The sequence below is a fragment of the Apodemus sylvaticus genome, chromosome 5 (genome assembly GCF_947179515.1).
Source record: "Apodemus sylvaticus chromosome 5, mApoSyl1.1, whole genome shotgun sequence".
Taxonomy (NCBI): Eukaryota; Metazoa; Chordata; class Mammalia; order Rodentia; family Muridae; genus Apodemus; species Apodemus sylvaticus.
In genome coordinates, this window is record NC_067476.1 from 96,214,620 (window position 1) to 96,235,003 (window position 20,384).

Consider the following 20,384-nt stretch of genomic DNA (forward strand, 5'->3'; position numbering starts at 1 on the left):
ACCAGAGTAACCTTTAGTTCTTCAAATACCTGAGCTATGATTTCTTTATATTGATTCATGCTGCAGAGAAGGTGGTTAAGGTCTTCAAGAAGGGAACAGCAGTTGAGACGTGGTGGTGTGAAAGGAAAGTTGTGTTTGCCCATCAGTCTACAGTGGCCCAGGGCAAAAGCAATGAAATTAGGCTTTGGAGATATCTGAGAAGAACTGACACCCCATGGTCACAGTGACCCTTCTTTCCTTAAATTCCAAGCCTTGTCTATGTGGAAGAAGTTGATGCCAAAGTAAAAGTCCTTTATATGTCTTAGCCAGAATTTTGAATTTTGGTAATTACTAGTCTCATGGAAATGTGACCTACAGTTAACCTAAGCTCCTCAGAGTCCAGGCAGAAGGTGTGGTGGACCAGCAAGTAGAGACAATTAAAGCTGCATGCTAAGTTACTCATTTGGGGTCAGTAATTGGTCTTATTTGGAAATGTCCTTGTACCATGGGGAGATATTCAAGCCATCTTCCTGGTAAATTATGTGTATTCTGAGCTCCTAGAATAGAATTTCTTGATGTTCTCTCAAGAACGCATTACACCCTTCCTGTCACCATGTGCCATTGGAAGCTGTAATCACCAAGAAAAACCCTAATAACCCTGTTCATTCTCCCAAAGAAGATCTGCTTCCAGATGTAACAGTTTTCTGCTTCTTCCATAGGAAATTGCCTGTGTATTTGTGTTTGTCAAGCAACCCATGGGTCTTATGATTAATACCAAGGCCATAAACCCCACACTTAAAGCATTTTCTGATTGTACTTGGCCAAGCTCTTCAGATGGGCCAAAATTGCCACTAATCTACCCAAAATTGGGAATCTACCCAATTTTCCCCAAAATCCGTGTACTTGCAATTCCAAAGAAATGGTCAGTGGCCTTGGGTTGGTTTGTATATTTTAACTAACACAATTACTATGGTAGTACTTTACTAGGCAATAGCAAAGTTTTTACCCCTCCTGTTTGGTCGGATAAAAGAGTGTACCAGTAGATTAGCAGGATGGATATTGAGCACTTTTAGTCTGAGGTCTATAAACATGCACTGGAAACTCAATGCAACCTTGACATTCAGATTTATACCAGGCAATACCATATTAGTGGCAAAATGCACAACACAGAGGCCAAAGGTCCATCTTGGACGACCCTACAATGAGAACGAACAAAGGCTGTACCAGACTAGGCAGTCAGGAAGTGAGATGAGTGAAATGCATACCATACTAGCCTGGCTAGGATAGTAGGAAAAAAATTATGTAGAAGAAATTCAAAATTATGATCTGCAGTATACACTTTCACACTTCCTGGTTTCTGTCTTGTGATTTGCATAATGGATGCAGATGTGTGAGCCATTTCCTTACAGAATATATGGGGAAAGTCATCCCCGAATAGCTTCCCTGCATACTCCTCCCCTGCATGGGTAGGAGTCTGTTCTACCTATTGAAACTACTCTTGATGGTTGCTGGCCAGCACGGAAGTAATGAGTGTTGCATGATTTTCATGTAACACCCCTAAAACCCAGGGAGGAGACCAGCCCAGAAACCAAGGGTATATATGCTGGGTGTGGCCCCTGCCATATACGACTTCTGTTCTAGTCTTTGCAATTGCATCAGAAAAGATTCTTCTATTTCCCCCAAACCAAATGTTTCAGTTGCCCCTCTCAGAAACACTAAAGATCCCAGAAACACCCAGGTCCCCGTGTGACCTACCCTCCGCTTCCGCCTCTGTCCTCCCTTCAGCTTCTCATAAAGGAGTTTCTTGTTCTAGAGTGGAGAGAAAAGAAAACACAAATGTAGAAGTATGGATTGAATTTGGTAACTGTCTATTTTAAAGCAGCACTTGGTGTGTCCTCTGGTTATTTGCATGCACATATTTTGGAAACAAAGCCAGATGAAAGGAATGTCGTGTCAGAATGATAGACCGCAAGAGAAAAGCTGGTGACTGCACGGCTTTTCACAAAGTCCTCTGCACTGCCTCGAGGCACACAGTGCCACCAACAATCTCATAAACAGGGGGAGATGGCATGCTAAAATACCAGGGTGTAGGAAGCCAGGCTCCTCACTTTGAATGGCTTTGTTTGAGATAAATAACGTTATCTCAGTATCTGATTCCCTTTTTATGAACTTCACACATGACTGTTCTCTGGAGCAGTGTCTGACCATTAACAACAATCCTCTGTGTAAGGAAACGAGACATTGACTTCTGCAGCCATCCCTCCCGTGGCTCAAGTTAGTGGCCCCGTCAAGCCAATCACAGAACCATTTGGTCTATAACATTTTTAATAGAGTGAACCTTTTAAAAACTGCCAAAAAACTTCTTGGCAGAAAGGAAAGTTATGTTGTGTGTGTTGGGGGCTGGGGGGGGGGGGAGCTGTTCTGTTACCACAGTTTGTATAAGTGTTTCCACATATGGCTGAGTTTCAAACACACAGTGGATTTGGGGGGGGGGGGGGGTACTGTTCTGTGACCACAGTTTGTGTAAGTGTTTCCGCATACGGCTATGTTTCAAACACACAGTGGATTTAAATGAGCTCTAGAATATCAGACACATGCCCAACACATTGTTCTCCGGTTGAGATTGTAAAAGACAGAACACTTAATCTGAATGTAAAACCAAAGAAAGGGATTTGGGTGTTTTGCTTGTGTTGTTTTATTTCATTTTTCTAATCATAAGGAAAATAATGTACGAAAGACAATTCATCTTGCTAAGAGACCCTAATGCTAACTTCTAGAAAAACAAGTTTTTGGTGAGGAGTTCTGTTGAGGAGCAAGTTTATACAACATTTGTATCCTCTGAGATACAAATGTTTAAATACAAATATTTAAATGGTAGATTTGAAAGTGAAAATGACAAATGCCAAGAATGAGCTTCGTGGTTTTCTTGTTCATTAAAACCTACCACCTGCAATTTACAATGAACAGCTCTGCCCAACCTCAAATATCCAGGGGCAGGGTGTGTGCCAGGAGAAGCATGCCCATTGCCAGAAACACCAGCATTAGCCAGAGCCCTTATCTCTGCCTCACTTCGGGGCATGGATTAAGTAAATATCAGGAGGGAGAAAAGGCAGGCCTGCTGGCCATTCCCTTGAGGAATGAGAATATTGTATTTGGTCTCAACCTCAGTGTCTGACTGTAAACAACTACAATGCACACAGAATCTTCCGGGTGCTTAGGCCAGAGTTAGGAAGGAGGTTGGGGTAAGGAGGGTGGGGATAGTGGCTACTCATATGCATCACTCTCTCCAGCTGTCTGAACTGGAGGGAGGACAGAGGGTCTAGCAAGCTGGTGCAGTGAAAACCCACTGCTCATCAGACTTGGCACAGCTCCAGCCTGCTGCAAACACGATGAAGGCAGTAACATCTCAATCCCCTTTAGAGCTTCTTGAGGAAAATTATAAGCAGAAGTATACAAGGTGTAGAAGTCTTCCTCTCCAAGATAGTTCCTGCTTTCCTGGAGAGCAGAGGTCAGGACTAGCATGTCCATACCCTGGCCCCTCCATGGTGGAAACGCCTGGGTCTTCTCCATCTGCTCTGTATCAGTGTGGGTTTGGTGGCAGGGGTTGGCATGTGAATGAAAAAAGGCATACATAATGAATGAAAATGCGTCAGCTGCCTCCTCTGACATTCATTTGTTAGTGCCTGGGGTGGAGTGGCCTAAGGGCTAGGAAAGCAACTGGTTTAAGTTCACTAAAGGGCTTTCCATTTCAAGATTTTGGTAAACCAGTTCCATTCCTAAAGGACACTGGGAGATGGACAGTTTTTTGGAGAACTGTCTGATCATAGGGCTAGGCTATCAGAAGTACAAAAATGAATGACGCCAAATACCTGATTGGGCCAGAAAGTAAGGATATGTTCAGCTAAGTGCTAGAGTTGGGTCCAAAGGAAGGACATGCCAGCTTGAAGAAATCCTTACTGGCCAAATGCAGGACATTTTGAACATCAAAATTAGTAACAACAAACCTATAGAGGTACTGAATAAATGAGCGTTTATAAACAGGAAAGAGAGTAGTGGAGGCTCTGCATGGGAGTAGGATGCAAATGGAAAAGACCAAGAAAGCAAGAAGCTCATCCTTCTGTAACTACTGGGGTTATCACTGACTCTGGCGAATACCATCAATGAATACAAAATACATTGGTGAACAGCCTCATGGAGATCAGAATATTTACAGTCTCAAGGTAGTTTCCCATAGGTTAATTTCAAATGGAAAATGATAGTTTTATACCAGAGAAACATGGACACCACTTTACTAAAGAGAATGAAACTAGCACTAAGAGGTGACACACTGACACCAGGTCCCCCATGATACAAAGGGATATCCATGAAGAGCGTGATGATGGAGCTAACAGAGAGAAGAATGGTGACTCCCAGAGCTGGGGACCGTGAAGGAGGACAGAACATAGTGGCAATCCAGGTCACACGCAGTTAAGGAGAAGTAAGTGTCCGTGTGCTTTACCACAGCCGAAGGAGCGTTTCAGCAAGCTGTGTGGTTTCGCACAGTAAACTGTACTGTTCTAAAACACAGTTTTACAGCTAGTACTCTGAACATCTTCAACATGAAGAAAAGAACTGAGGTGATGGAGAGGTGGCTCAGTAGTTAAAGAGCACTGGCTGCTCTTCCGGGGAACCCAGTTCCATTCCCAGCATCCATATGGCAGCTCACAGCTGTCTCTAACTCCAGTCCAGGGAACCCGGTGCTCTCTTCTGGCCTCTGAGCATACCACACTTCCAGGAAGCACGGTCACACATGGGGACATAGCACCCATACACATAAAATAAAATAAGAAAAATGTTAAAAGAAATAAACCCAGATCTCACCATCACACATGATGTGTGGGCACATACAGGTATAAACGTGTCGCAGTCTACTCCATAAATACGTAAATATGTACAATAAATATGTGTCAATTAGAAGACGACATATAACACATAGCTCAAGTCTAATGACATGGAAACCAAGACAAGACAGAGCTGGAGAGTACTCCAATATTCAAACATGGTATGGTCACGCAAGATAAACGAAGTCGGAGAGGGACCGAGCACAGTCCTCCTGTCTCCCATCGGCTCAGCTCGGGCTTTGATCAAATACTGATGAAAGCTGTTGGAGGTGCTGGAAAAGGCGAGGCATTTGGGTTGTGATGCACTGAGGAAGTACATTAAGGTAAAGGCTAGCATCAGCCTTCTACCCAGACCTCTGCCTTGCATCTTCTCTTTTAGACAATAAGAGTGATGAGGGTGGGCAGCCTGGATAAAATGATTGAGGCAAAATATCAACACAGTGTCTGGCGTGCAGTGTGAGTGCTATAAATATTAGAATTTCTTGTTATATAACAAGTATTGGTATCTTCCCATTACCCAACACAGGGCCCAGAGGTCATATGGTGTATATTTAATAAACATGACTTGATTCAGTAACAAGGAAAGAGCCCTGCAGGAAATAAGACAGATGCACTGATATTTGTAATGTGGAAATCATTGCTAAAGATGCAACTCAGCTCCAGATAATACAAAAAACAGGGCAGTACTGTCAAGGAAGCAGGGGCGGGGGGATTTGTGTGCCATTTATTTGAGAGATGACTGTTTTGCAAGTTGAAAGGATAGTTGAGTTGCAGACATGCTTGAGACTATCCTTCTATATAAACACCCAGGCTGTTTTGTGGATCCTGGCTTTAAAAAGCAATAGATACTCAGTTAACACTTCCATGTGAAGATCAAGCAAACACTGTTTTATTGCTGGGTGGTAATGAGAAAATAAACAAGGAAACTGATGTTTAAACAAACACATCATTAGAGCTGATAAGAGGCATAAATGTCATTCCTTTGCCATTGATATGTGATAGCACTTTTTATTCTTGGTTTTAAATTCTAGTCTTCAACTCTGATGTGGACAATGAATCAGGGTGATTGAGAGAAACCCAAGGAGTGTTCCAAGAAGGGCGGGAAGGGAGAGGGGAGGGAGAGGGAAGAGAAGTGTTCCAAAAGGGGAGATGAGTGGATTTGGTGAGGGGGTGAGCTTTTGAAGAAGTAGATGTAGCACTGTACACCTTTAATCCCAGCACCCCTGAGGCAGAGCCAGTGGGAGCTCTGTGAGTTGAGATTGAGGCTAGCCTGGTCTACAGAGTGAGTTCCAGGACAGCCAGGATTGTTTAAAAAACAAAAACAAGAAAAAAAAAAAAAAACAAACCCTGCCTACTATCAAAAAAAAAAAACAAATACACAAAAAACCAAACAAAATAACAAAATGCTTGGTGAAGAAGCTAGCACCTCTTTCACCCCATCACAACCCCAGATGGGCTCTGCCCACTCTCAGATTTCTTCCATTTCCTCTCTTCTTTCTCTTCTTGTTCTCAGGTCCTGCCTCCTCTTGGCTGTGCCCCTCCCCTAAGACTTCAGAACTCCACAGTGCCTCTGCTTCCTCTGTGGTTAAGTAACAATCAGGCTCACTGGCCTCACATCTTCCTCTGCCGTTAGCTTTCATCTTTCCTAGGGTTGGGAGCCAGTCTTCACTGTACCACCAGAATGGGCACTGTATCTGTGGAAATCTGGGCTTATTATATCTTCATGCTTTTCATTTAAAGACGATAAAACTGTGGAAAGTCCAGAGACACTTGAGTCCTGGAGACCATGCACCAAGCACAGTATCTAAAACAAAGCAGGCTCAGACCTGTTTGCTCCCGTCTGAACCTGGTCCTTGCTATGCTCAGCAATACCTACCCATCTACTGTGGGTCTTTTCCTAGCACTCCTCTTAACTATCTGCTCTTTCTTTTCCTTTCTCCTTTAAATTGGCACATAAATGCATAATGCATCTCTTCTTCTCTCGTTTTAAAATTCCTCATAGGGAGAGTTTATGTATATAAACTTTCATATAGATTCTGTCTCTCTGTCGCCCTCTCTGTCTCTCTGTCTCTCTGTCTCTGTCTCAGTCTCTCTCTCTCTTTCTGTGTGTGTGTGTATGTGTGTCTATAGTATATAACCATTCTGTTTGTGTTACTCCCTTTGAAATGACACCCATTCTTATGTTCATCACTATCTACAGGACCAGCATAAGTGTAATTACTTTATTTCTTTCTCCATTTTCTTTCTGTCTTCAGTTTCCCTCCATACTACCTCTTACTATCTCATTGAGATACATTTTATAGGAGATTTTCATAACACTCAAGGTTTTTTTTTCTGTTTCTGTTTTAAACTCTGCGAGAAGAAGGCTTGAAAATAGTTTGACAAAACAATTTCTCCCTAACAGGACTATATGTGTGGGCAAGGAGAGAGAGAGAGAGAGAGAGAGGAGAGGGAAAGGGAGGGGGAGGGGGAGTAGGGGAGGGGGAGGAAGAGGGGGAGAAAGGGAGATGGGTGTAAAGAGGGGAGAAAGAGGGAGAGTAGTACAAATTAAAGATGAAAGTGTGTTACTTTCCTGCCTTAATTTGGAAATGTATTTTGAGGGCAGAGGGAACTGAACTGACTTAATGTGATGTGAAGAAAGATGGTAGAAAAAAATGAAAGTGGTTATTTAGGATAAATTTCTTTCTCCAAAACAATGCAGAAGGAAGTGGAATATGTAGCTTCATGGCTTCAGTGTGCACTGCAACACAATTACTGAGGCTGCAGCTAGCACTGACCTAGAAGGGACTGATGGGGCCAGAGGGCTTAGGTTACCTGGACTGTGTTGGAGCGACCCTTCCCCATTCACTCATTCCACAGCGCCATTGACCACCTACTCTCCTCTGTGAATTAACACTGTTCAGGATTTCCCTGGTTTTTTCTCACATGACTTCATCATCGGATTACATAGGCCCGACCACAGGCACCTAGACACATTCCCATTCAATTGTAATCTTCCTTGGCTCATTGTTCCAGCCTGTTGGGATCATCTTGAATCCCAACTCTGTCATCCAGTCTGCTCCCTTCCAACTTTGTGTCATCTTCTGAGAATCTGAAAAGTGTGTGATCTGTCCTTTTATTACCAGCATTGATACACATGTGGGGGCGGGGCAGCACTCAGAGCTGCAGGACTCCCTGCACCGTCTCCCTCCCCTCCTGACACAGCTTCTTTAACAAACTGTCTTTCGGTGGTATTCTGTTGACTTGGCTATGTGCCTTCACCTCTTCCAATGGGAGATCATAAAAGATCTTGTCAAATACTTAGATGAAGTCCAAGGGCACCGTGCCTACTTCATTGCCCTCATTAAGCTGGCACGCATAATGCTGGCAATGGAATAACATGAGCAGATCGACAAAACTTGTTTTTAGCACACCAGTGCCAAGTGGCCATGATTCCTCTTTCCAAGTGCTTATAAAACAACACCCTTCATTGACAGCTATTCATAGTTGCATGCGACCAACAGCAAGCTCACTGCCACGCATCTGGAGACTGTCTCTCTTTCCACAAAGCAGACTTATGTATGCCTTTTTACAAGTCTGGATGTCTTTATTTCCTTGATTCTGCAGAGATAAACACGAATCATCCATTTTGCATAGTCTAGAGATCAACTTTACAACTGTCTCAGTATCTCTTCTTTTGAAACACTCCCCTCCTTTTCATGGATTTGAGTGGCATTGAGGCACTAGTGAGACTAGAGAATGGTATAACTCAGTCTGTGGAATGGAGCAGAAGAGAAGCCTCTAATGTATGGTTTAGATGTGCTGCCTCTTTCAATGGGATAAGTATATCGCTGTATAGACATACAAGTGTGGTCTGAAATAATAATTGCATAGTGTTCCCTTCACCAGAGATTTCTGAGGAATCAACTCCTAAACAATTTTTCTTCCTTCCTTCTCTTCATGCATGCTGTTTATCTCCAGCATTACTATCCCTATCCCCACAAGATCTGAGTGAAAACTCTACCAGACGCTGAAAATGGACTTACCCACTTGCCCAAACCTGGGTAGTCATGTTCTGGATCAAAAAGGTGCTGGTCTAACTGGAATTCTCGACTGAACTCTGCAGTGTCGGGGGCGTTTTCTAGACATCCATCATCTGCTGTGGACAAAGGTTTTTGAGAAATGGTCAAAGCATCTGTTGTTATTCTAAATGTTAATTTACTAAAAACATCTAGACACACAAGGGTCATAGTCTGTTTGTATCAGATACTCTAAGTCACATTCCCTCTGGGATTCAATGTTCCTGGTAGATGGGACTACTTTGGGAGCAAAGACCTGTTGGGTGCACTCCAAACCCACTTCCCTTTTCTTCTTGACAAATAGCAAGGCTAAATTTCCAGCCTTTCTTTGCAATAATGTGGAGTCAAATGCCTAGGCTAATATAACGTAGACAAGAGTTATATATTCCACTTCCAGACCTGACACAAAACTGTTTTATTACGGTCTACTTCCCCGACTCTACCCCATCTGCCAGTATGCATGCTGCCAGCCAGGGCAACTGGGGACATAGTCAAGATAGCAGAACTATCTACCTGTGTTATTCCCTTACCTCTCTGTGATCCTACTGCATATAAATAAAAATCAAGTTACTATTGTGAAGAACCACAAGATCAGTGGTTCTCAACCCGTGGGTCACAACCCCTTTGGTGGTCAAATGACCTAAGACCATCAGAAAACACAGATATTATATTACAACTTATAGCAGTAGCAAAACTGCAGTTATGAAGTAGCAATGGAAATAACTGTGGTCAGGGGTCAGCAAGCACAACAGGATCACAGTACAGCACACAGGATCATGGGGAAGGCTGAGAACCACTACTCTAGAATGTTTCATTTGCTTCACCATCAAGTGTTTCCTTAGGTGATATGTTTCATTCCATATGAGTCCCTCGGTTTCTCTTGAGTGCTGACTTAGGAACCATTCCAATATCTTCAGACAGGCCTGGGTGCTGTGAATTACAGCAGCAGTGACTTGAGTTTTAGAGTGAGACAGATAAAAACTTAAGGATCAAGCCCAGAACATGTAGTATCTATAGGTTTCACTTCCTAAAGCTAACCCAGCTTCTTTAATTCTAATCAGATATTTACCTAGTTGTCCTAAGAAATGAAAATGCCCGTGCATGATACCTTTGGTACAGGGGAAGGTTGCAGAATGTTTAAGGCCGGTCTCTGCCACCGCCCTTTAAATGAAAGTTTATTCCAAGATATCTGTTTTGTTGTTGTTGTTTAGTTTTGCTTTGTTTTGCTTGCTCCCACCATGAGCCTGCTCTGTAGCTCAGGCTGCCCACAAACTCACAGTCCTCTTGCCAATGCCTTCCGAAGGCTAGGATTACAGAAATAGGACATCGTATTCCACTGCAGTGGTTCATTGAAGTATATATACATCATGCTTTCTGTGGAAACCAAAGAAAGCAGGCTATCTGCCCTAGCTTTTGTTTTTCTTTAAGATCTATAATCGCTAGCTATGATCCCCTAAAAGAGAGTTTTTAAAACTATCTGCTTCTGATGTATTTTAGACATTTTTAAAATGGGAGAAATAGGAGTAGGAGATGTATCTCAGTTGTTGAGTACCTGTTTAGCACATGTGAGATGCTAGGTTCAAGACCCAGCATCATAAAATTTGATAGAGAAGCAGAGGGGGGTGAAAACAAAGGCTTCAAACATTTGTACAAGATCAGGATAGGAAAGAAGGTTCCCCAATTCAAAAGCCCCAGTGCTGTGTATTACAAAGGGATAATGACCTGTCAAGTCAACAATGAGAGAAGACCTATTTGCAATTAGCAAGGTGGTCTAGCTCTTAGGACTAAACTGAAGGCTTTCAAATGCAGTGCAGCAGTGCTGAGCCCCAGGAGGCTAGTGTAGAAGTTATTAGTCTTCCAAACAACTCCCAGTGTGACTCCTCACTTTGCACTGAGTTATTTCTAATGCCTTTATTATGTGGGAAAGGGATTCCACGCAGAGTGCTCTAAATGCAGTAGCTTGGCAACATTTTGGTAATTATTTCTCAAGTACCTCTAAGTGGGCTGAGATCAGCTGTGGAGATGAAGCCCGGCTGAGAGACACCTGTGATTTTAGGGGGCTGAAAATGTGCCCTAAAAGTAACCTTCTAACCCCGTGGCCATGTTAGGTCCTAGGAGCGGCTCGGATCTGCACAGGTAGATAGATAGGTGATGATTCGGATGAGATCATGCCAGAGCAGAGGCAAGTCAGGATTCCATTCTTGGGCCATTCAACTGTGCTGTCCTATATCATTCATGGTAAGGTGGTCTCCAAAGTCCTCCCCCAACAGCAGCTAAATTTAGCAAGTGATTTCTTTTCTTAGATTGCCAATTAAGGCAGGAAAACAGTGTGGAGTATGTTAACTTCATGGAATGATACAAAGGCAAAAGCAGATTCTGAGGCCTAGCGCTGGGATCTCAACCACCTCTGTGAGCTCACTCTGCGGTCTCCTCTCAGTGTCAAGGGCATGCACAGAGTACTGTGTCACCAAAGGTCTTGTTCAGGAAAACCTAGAACTTACACTATACATTTTTAAGGTATTGGGTGTGTCATATTTTTATAGATGAAGAGACAGAAGCCTAAAGAAGCGAAGTCATACTGCAGAGCTAACTATGGAACTCAGATCTCTTGGCGCAGACTCTGGGTCTCTTTCCTTTGTCTTCTAATAGTAGATTTCAGACTTCAGCGTGCTCCAAGGCTGCTCACTACACCGAGGGCTAGAAGCCAGGTTCAGCGTTTCTGATCCAGTAAGTCTGATTCAGCTTAAGGAGCTGCATTTCTAGCTTATGTGAAATTGCAGGCTATGCTGCTGCTGCTGGCCCAGGTACCCCACTTTAAGAACCTCTGTGCTATCTTATCAACTTTTCCAGACTCCCACACTCTGAGCTGGTCTTTTTCCCTACCCATCCAAACCCTACAAGCAAGTCAAAGATGACTGATGGGTTTGATGCCAGCCAGTGACTCAAGATTTCCTGTCATCCAGGACCAGCCTCCCCATACTGGCTTGGTCATATCCAACTCCCATGTTGCTCCACCCAATATGGGAGATCTGTGCTTCAGGGAAGAGAGGCCTCACCCTAATAAAAAGAGGAACATTCTTCAGAGAGCGCTCACACTGTAGCTGGGGTCAGAATTTCCATTTACCTCCCATTATAACCCAGGGCCATGTTCCTTACCAGTTTTCCCAAGAGGACAGGGATTTGGAGGGTCTGGGTAGCCTTGATCCTCACTGAAGTCCTTAGGAATGTTGTCACCGGTCAACTCTGCCACTATGTTGGGGATGTTGCCGAAAGGACCCAGATGCTGAAGACCCTCATGAGCTCCCCCTGCAGCATGGAAGGAAACACCTTTAAATTGACATCTACTCAACAGACAAAGCACTGTGCTTAGTAAGCAAAGGAAGTATATGAAATTGATCCTGCCTTCTTGAGGTTTGGAATTTAAACAAAGAAATGGACACACAATATGAATCAGTCATTTCTCAGAATGTGAATTGTATATTACATACATTAGAACTGCTAAGACAGCATTATAGAGCTTGGAGATGAGACAGTTCCATACAGCTGGCGAATGACTGGGTTTCTGGATACTCACATAGGTGAGCAGGACTCTGGAAAATGGGTACAGACTTGGGTGGAAATGAGGGACACATAAGGGAGCAACTGTCACAAAGGTCTAATAGATGGAAGGAATACAACTGGGGGAGAATGAAAGAAAAACTCACTAATATACTGCCACCCCAGCTTAAGAACTCAAAATTTGGTTGTTCCAACTATTTTCTTCCATATATATTTTTCTGCATAATTCTTTACAAGGACTGGAATAATCACTCAGTCATTAAGAATGTGTGCTGCTCTTTCAGAGGATCTGAGTTTGGTTCCCACCCTCCACACTCAGCAGTGGCAACTACCTGTGGCATTAGTGGGCACCCACACTCATATGCACATCCACACACAAAAATGTAAACACCTTATGACTTTTTTTCATATGAAATCACAAGAATCTTTCCCTTTGTCTGCCTGTACTCCATTTCTGTACTTAAGAAGGACAACATTGTTTTACATTCAATCAGTGTACCATGACACATTAACTATCCTCTATTGTGAGACACTTAGCATTTCCCAATTTATTTTAGGTCCTTAATTTCTTCCATATTTTGGATTAATTTTCTTCAGGAGAAGTTCCCAGAAGCAAGTCAAATTACTAGGTCAAAGGCTATAAACATTTTTACGGCTCATGATATTGTCCTGCCAAATATTTTCCAAAAAGGAGGTACTAATTTAAATATCACCAAAACATGAGAGTACCACTTTTACAACATGCTCGCTAGCACTGGGTTTCATAAAAATAAAATTTCATATTTTTTTCTTGCTCATTTAAATGGATTTGCCAGCCAAATCAATCAAATATCTTCCATATGTTTATTTACTGGTTTTCTTTTCTTTTTTATGACTTGTCTGTTTATGCTTCTAGAATTACAATGTTTCTCTTATCAATTTGTACAAACATTTCATTTAATAAAGATATCAGGCCTTTGTCTGTCACATTCTCTGCAAACATTTCCCAACATTGTCTGACTTTGAATTCTGGTTGCTATTATAATATTTTGCTAACATAAGTTTTTAATATTTGTATAGTCTGAGTTGTTTTTAACTCTCCTTTGCGATTTCTTTTTATCTGTCTAGACTTGTAAAACCATTGCCTCTTCAGGGTTATGATCAATATTTGTATATTTCTTTTAATTTACTTTTAAAAAATTAACCCTTTAATCCATTATTTATCATGTTTCAAATGGATAGCCTATTATCCCATTCCATTTGTCCAGTAACTGGATGGCCCATGTCTTTCATGGCAGCAACAGACTTCTAAGAGCCTCCTCTATACACAGACAGCATGAATCAGAAGTTCCCATGCATGCCCTGCTTTTCTGTACCTATACCTACTGTGTGCCTACACCTACTGTGTACCTATACCCACCATGTACCTACACCTACTATGTCCTACTCCACTCATAACACTGACATTTTACAAGGTCAAGAAGCTTCCTCTTTCCAGAGCCTTTCTTAGGAAGACTATATTTTTCAACTCTGTTGGGAGACGGGTGTTCTTCCCTCATAGCTGCACTGATCAATGTACAGGGTGCTCACAGATGTCCAGGGGAGGGGCCCCACTCAAAATCAAAGAATGAGCTGGTGTGCATGAAACTACAGTCAAATCTGGGGGATACCCCTCGTCCTTCCATGTCCGTGAGAAACATGACCTTCCCATCTGGCCACTTTACCTAAGTCCAGCCAGGCAAATCTCCTTTGGCCTCCATGACTACACTGGTTTAGTATTTTGGGCCAAGCCTGCTCCTCTTTGGACAAGTCACGTTGTTTTCTTTGGGGCTATAAATATATTCAAGCAGGATCATCATGGGGAGAGCTTGGTGTCTTTCTGAGGAGTTTTTCCATCACAGTCTCTGTTATGTTAAAGGGACAAACTTACCTCCCTTAGTACCATTAGCCCTCACATCTAGACAGCAAACCATGCAGTTTTATTTGTGCTTATATTGTATTCCATTATTTTGCAATTCCAGTGGATATCTAAAAATGTATATATTTGAAAAAATGTTTGGGGATGGAGAAAGAGCACATTGGTTAGGATAGCTCTTCCAGAGGACCCTGTTCGATTATCAGCACCCACACAATGGCTTACAACCATTTGTAACTCCAGTATTAGAGTATCCAAAACTCTCTTCTAGCTTCCATGGGCACTGCATGTACACTGCATATAAACATATATGCAGGCAGAAAACCCATATGTATATAATAAAAGTAAAACTTAAAAAAAATTTTGTAGGGCACTGGTAGGGCACTTTTAATCTCAGTGTTTGGGAGGCAGAGGCAGACAGATCTTTGAATCTGAGATCAGCCTGTTGTACAGAGAGAGTTCCAGGACAGCCTACATAGAGAAACTCTGTCTCGAAAACAAGCAGATCAAAAAAAGGTATTTCTATTGTGGACCACTATAACTATGTGGACATCTAAAATAAGCTATTTCATATAACTCATAAGCAAATATAACTGATATTCAATATTACTGATGTTCATATTCTTATTCATATTTTATCATAATCTATATTAAAATATATACTAAACATATTGTGCTACTTGTTAAAAATCTACTATGACTAATATGTACTGGTCAGTCTCTTTGCTTACTATTTTCATGTTATCGCTCTGATGATATGTTAGTTGATGTGTCCAATGGAAAACATTCTTCATTTTAATTGTTGGTAGTTGATTTGTTAAAACTAATTTGTAAATGACACTTTGGTTTGTAATTCTGTTCTTAACTTACTACTCTCCTACTTTGGTCTGCCTTTATTTTTAACCATTCTGAGTCTTCATAAAGAGTTTTCCAAGTCACACGGTAGTGCTGCTTTCAGCAGTGCTCTGGGGATATATGCTTGTTTTTCCAAATTAACCTCCAAACTGCAAAGGTTAAACCAATGGATCAGTGCATTTGGTACTGGTAAACTTAAAGCTTAGTATGATTTTGGCAGTGTAGTCACTACCATGCTTGTTACAGGGCATGCTCTCTGGTGTGTCAATACATGTCTCTGCTTTTGAAAGCACCCTGGAATTAAATGCCAGGAATTATCCAACTTGGCTCAGAGGGAACGCATGTCTTAATGCTCCATTAGTAATTAATGAAGGAAGCAAACACAGTTTCCCTTACGGAAAACCTGCCAGGGCTCTATTTACCTCTGTGCACTGGTGCCGTTTAAATGAATGTAGTACTTGTTAGGTAGCAACAGATGTTTACAACTAGGTAGATCTATTAGAACACAAACTCTTTTCAAACCATGCATAATGACATTGAATCCAGATGCACTCAGTTAGGCAGGAACTGTGGGGGACTTGTAGATGTCAAAGATGCTATCCTGTACACATCTAGAAAATAACTTCCAAAGTAGTGTCATATGCAACCAAATGCTACCTTTCTGATGCATTATATTGTTTAGATAGGTCTGTTACATCACATGCTAAACCAGCCAAAATGCCACGATACTGCAGGTTCTGCTTGGTCCACTTACCTCAATCTTCTTAACTCGTATCACCCAAACACATATTTAAAAGTTATTATTCAATCAATTTAAAATATTTATTAAATATATTCTATGCATCAACACTTGAAGAAAAAACTAAATATCTAGATTGAGCATTAGAGGGTGTGGTGGTTTGAATGAGAAAGGCCCCCATAGGCTCACGGATTGGTCACCAGGGAGTGGCACTATTTGAGGGATTAGAAGATGTGACCTTGCTGAAGAGAGCATGTCACTGGAGGTGGGTTTTGGGGTTTTCAAAATCCCAAGCCAGACTCAGCGGCTCTATCCATATATAGAACTCTCAGCTACATCTCCAACACCATGTCTGCCTGCTTCCCTCCATGATGATGCTGGACTGAACCTCTGAAACTGTAAGACAGCCCCAATCAAATGCTCTCTTTTGTAAGAATGCCTATGGTCCTGGTGTCATCTCATGCCAAGGGTGTCTATAGAGCCATGTAGCGGGCATCAGTGCTGAACTATAAAGGAGAATTGTGGTGGGGAAGCCTGGTGTCAAGAAGCTAACAGCATGTTACCATTTAAATGATTTAAAATAGCTGTCAGTATGCAATAAGTGAAATTATAAAAACTGAATACCAATAAATCCCCAAATTTTATCTAGCCTTGATCCGGTATGGGCTTTCTGGTGCACTGGATGAATTGTAAGCTTTTCATAGAGTAATTCTAAAGTATTACAAAGTATTCGGAAGTCATTTGACTCTCCATGAGCCAAATCCAATGTGAGGTTTCCAATTGTGGTATTTTATCTCTCTTTGCTGGAGAAGATGGATCTCCACATAGTACCCAGAAGACTGGAGCATCCTTATTAAAGTCAACAATCATTTAATCTAATCATTCAAAGAAAACTTGCCCCAGTGAATTGTAGATAGACATCTAAATCTTAAGAATATGATTTGGCCTCTTTATAATAATCTTGGACCATCACTGCTCACATCAATGACTACAGAGTCACATGGTGTTCTTTACTCTAAAGGACACAAGAGAACTCTATTCAATTGTCCCAGCTGTTTTTTAAGTCCTTGTTTCATCCCTTCTTGGAAGCTCATAATGCTAGCCATACCACACCCTCTTGTAGTGACTACATGATTAAAATTAAAGTGAGGGGAGGCATCACAAGTCCCTGTCCTGCTTTTCTTTACCAGGGTTGCGCTCAGGGCTTTGGCCAAATGCAGATTCCCGTGCAGTAGGCAAAGGGCAGAGCCTAAACTTGTGTTTTCCATTCCCGGGTTAGTGCTCTCGTCGCTGCTCTTTCAGTGGCAATAGTTAAAATCTGACAGCCATGTGTTTTAGAACAGTGAATAAAGTAAGATTAAGTTAGCTCTGAGAGCACCTTAGGGTGTTACTCCTGCCTCCTGCAATTTAGGGTTTGGAAGATACTTGAGGTTTGGAATTACAGGAGCTGCAGCTGTGGTGATATCTTTTGGTTTCAAGTTCTACTCTGGGTAGAGAGGCACTCTCTCATTTTCACAAGAAAGCCCTTCCAGCCCCACTTCTCATTCCAACAAATCCTATAGAATTGTCAGGAAAGCATGCCCCTTGCTGGTAACGTTCCATGGTAGTGGTGGTGTCTTTCAGAGAGCTGATCTCATCTCACCAAGACACAAAAGCCTCGTGCAGCTGGACCACCTGGAACCATCATCGTAGAGATCAACACTGCTGGTCAGAATCAGGAACAAATAAAGAAGGGGCCTGGCCTTCCTTCCGTCCCTCATTGCTCCCCCACGTTTGGGCCACATTATGATTCAATAGTTTCAAAGCACTTTTCTATCCTGTGGAGCTCTAGTGAGGTCCTTAGGACAAGGATTACTTCTCTTAAGATAATTCTGGAATATGGCTACTTGGCCTTCAGCAAGTTTGTAGTCTGATGGTTTACAGTCTACAACTTTGAAAGACATCAGAGGCATGCCATGGGGCTTGGTGGACCCCACATTCACCCTCTCCAGTGGCTTTCCTTTCCTTCCCTCCCCCCCCCACCCCAATTAGGTTCTGCTCTGGTGCAACAGTGGCAGAATGACTTGTCAGGATAACTGGTATCTCTGGCAGATTCTATCTCCCTCCAAGGGGGCCCAAATACATCAGTGACCAGGGGTTTGGCTTCCCACTGGGGAGCAAGGTACCAACAGAAACACTCCGAGATGGGAAGCCAGCCTCTGTCCTCACTCTCCCAGTTCCTTCGTGTCTGATTGCTGCCTCATGCCAGAAGACTCGGCGTGTCCAGACGGATCCCTGCCCGGCAGACTCTGCCTCACAATTTGGTAACACCCTGACAAGCTCGCAGCCAGCAGAGTCCCATCAGTGCCCCTCGCCCCATGCCGAGGCTGTCTGTGGAGCCATGGAGCTGGGCATCAGTGCCGAGCCATAAAGCAGAATTGTGGCGGGGCAGCCTGGTGCCAAGGAGCTAGTCACCCACCTCATAAAAGGGGAGTTCGTGAGGAGAGTCTGGCAGGGAGAGGGCACAGACTCTTCAATACGAGCCATTCAGTGGAAGGGAAGGGATCCAGCAGTTTTCACTTATGTTGCCACAAGCTGCAGGCACTAAAAATACACTTCAGTCCCATCTTGGGTTCTTTCAGTGTCTCCATCCACCACGTAGGAAGCCACCACACACTTTCTTTTGTCAATCACTGTCCGGGAGAGCAGAGCAACCACATAACTGTTCTAAAGGGGGCCTGGCTTTGCCTTCTTTTTGCCTTGTTTCCCCCCCTTCAGACTCTTCAGAGAGAGCTGAGGTACAAGACAGACCTTATCTACAGAAAGTCGAAACGACATGAGGAAAGAAATGGAGGCTCTCATCCTATTTTTAGGACAGAGAGAAGTGAAGTGCACAGAGGCCTCTGAGTTCTCACTTTAAAGGCCACGGACCAGGCGTGGAAGGTGAGGAAGAGGTTGGACACAGTCCTTGTGTAACATTAGGAAACATAGGAAGTGTGAGGGCGCTTGGAAGAGCTGTGTGTGTGAGGAACTTTAAGGGTTTTCCTCAGGACACTGTCCTTTGCTCTGAACGTGTGGGAATCTTGTCCCTGATGTGACACACACACACACACACACACACACACACACACATACACACACACACACACACACACACACAGACAAACACGCACACACACCCCACGATTTCTGCTGAGAGAAAAGTGTTCTAATATTCAGGTACATTTATGAAAAGCTACTATCTTCTTTAGCTAGGGAGACATAGACAATAGAACTCCTGTTATAGCAAAAACCATTATCGATTCCTGATATTTGAGAATTGATTCAAGCATACCGGCTACCATGGTATGCCATTTCTTAATCTCCCAGTTGGAGCTCAGTTTCCTCTGGTCTAATGCAGGAATGAGATACTTGTTGGGGAATCACACCAGACACTGTGCACTGTATAAAATGCCCACCTTAGTGCCGCGGCTTATTACTAAACACTCAACACATATTAGCTGCGTTTTTCACTACGTACTCTTTCCTAACAGCACAACTCACAGAGCCACAAGCAATATCCTATTATCTTTCATTGTAAAGCCTTAGTCCTGTATTTGAACTTTCAAGCAATACCAGCTCAAAACAATTGGCACATATTGATAACATTTATGAGCCCCTACCAGTTAACACTAGTTAAATATTAATTTCTAGTTAAAAATTAATATTCTAACTTATTCTCCTCATTGATCTCAGAGCAGTTCTTCCTAAAACCACTGGCACCCCCACTCTCAAGGCACATGTCCTCTAGTTAAAGGGAAAAAGATGTCACGGTGGACAAGCACGTGATGGACATGCCCCCTTGACAGGGCAGACCATGACCACATGGCCGGACAGAGATGTGCTTCTAGCATGAAGAAACAAGCATTGCACCCTCCGCTCTTCAACATGGATGCTGTGGGCCCCCTCCTATTAAGGAAAGATATTTAAAGTAGACAAGGTTTATGTTGCAATAACTACATTCCTTGGACTCATGACATGTGACCCCAAAGCACAGAACACTTGGTAAATGGGGAAAACAAAGGAATCATGTTATCTTTGCCCGCTTGGCTTTGCCTCGATTTGCCACAGGACAGGGGCTGGCCCAGGCAGTTTGCTTACACTCCTTGAGCCCCAGCCCCCAGGTTTAAACCTGGCCTTCAGGGGTTCAGCCCCACAAGCCTGCCTGGAGAGATCTGCATTGGGTGAGTCTGGCAGAGCCACAAGGAAAACTGGTTGTTCAGATGCTTTGGGTTGAAAGGCGTTTGTTTCCATTCCTCTTCTTTCTTCTGCCTCCTCCTCCTCTTACTAGGATCTAAAACCCCAGGGCTCCTCCGAGACCCAAGGCTACAGAGCTCCTCTAGGCACACAGGCAGCAGAGGCAGAACTGCGGAGCCAGGGTGCACTGAATTTGTAAGCTCCCC

General features: G+C 42.9%; 1 protein-coding gene across 2 annotated transcripts in view; it reads right to left on the reverse strand.

Moving 5' to 3' along the window:
* Positions 1-20,384, reverse strand: part of Scg5 (secretogranin V) — a 46,914-nt gene that overhangs the window by 2,495 nt on the left and 24,035 nt on the right. Inside the window, exons 3-5 of one of the 2 annotated variants that reach the window (XM_052183180.1) lie at positions 12,074-12,223; positions 8,885-8,997; positions 1,735-1,788 (exon numbers count right to left, since the gene is read on the reverse strand). In XM_052183180.1, coding sequence (XP_052039140.1) covers positions 1,735-1,788; positions 8,885-8,997; positions 12,074-12,223 — 317 coding nt within the window. The remainder of the gene's footprint in view (positions 1-1,734; positions 1,789-8,884; positions 8,998-12,073; positions 12,224-20,384) is intronic. The other variant, XM_052183179.1, reaches the window with a different exon arrangement.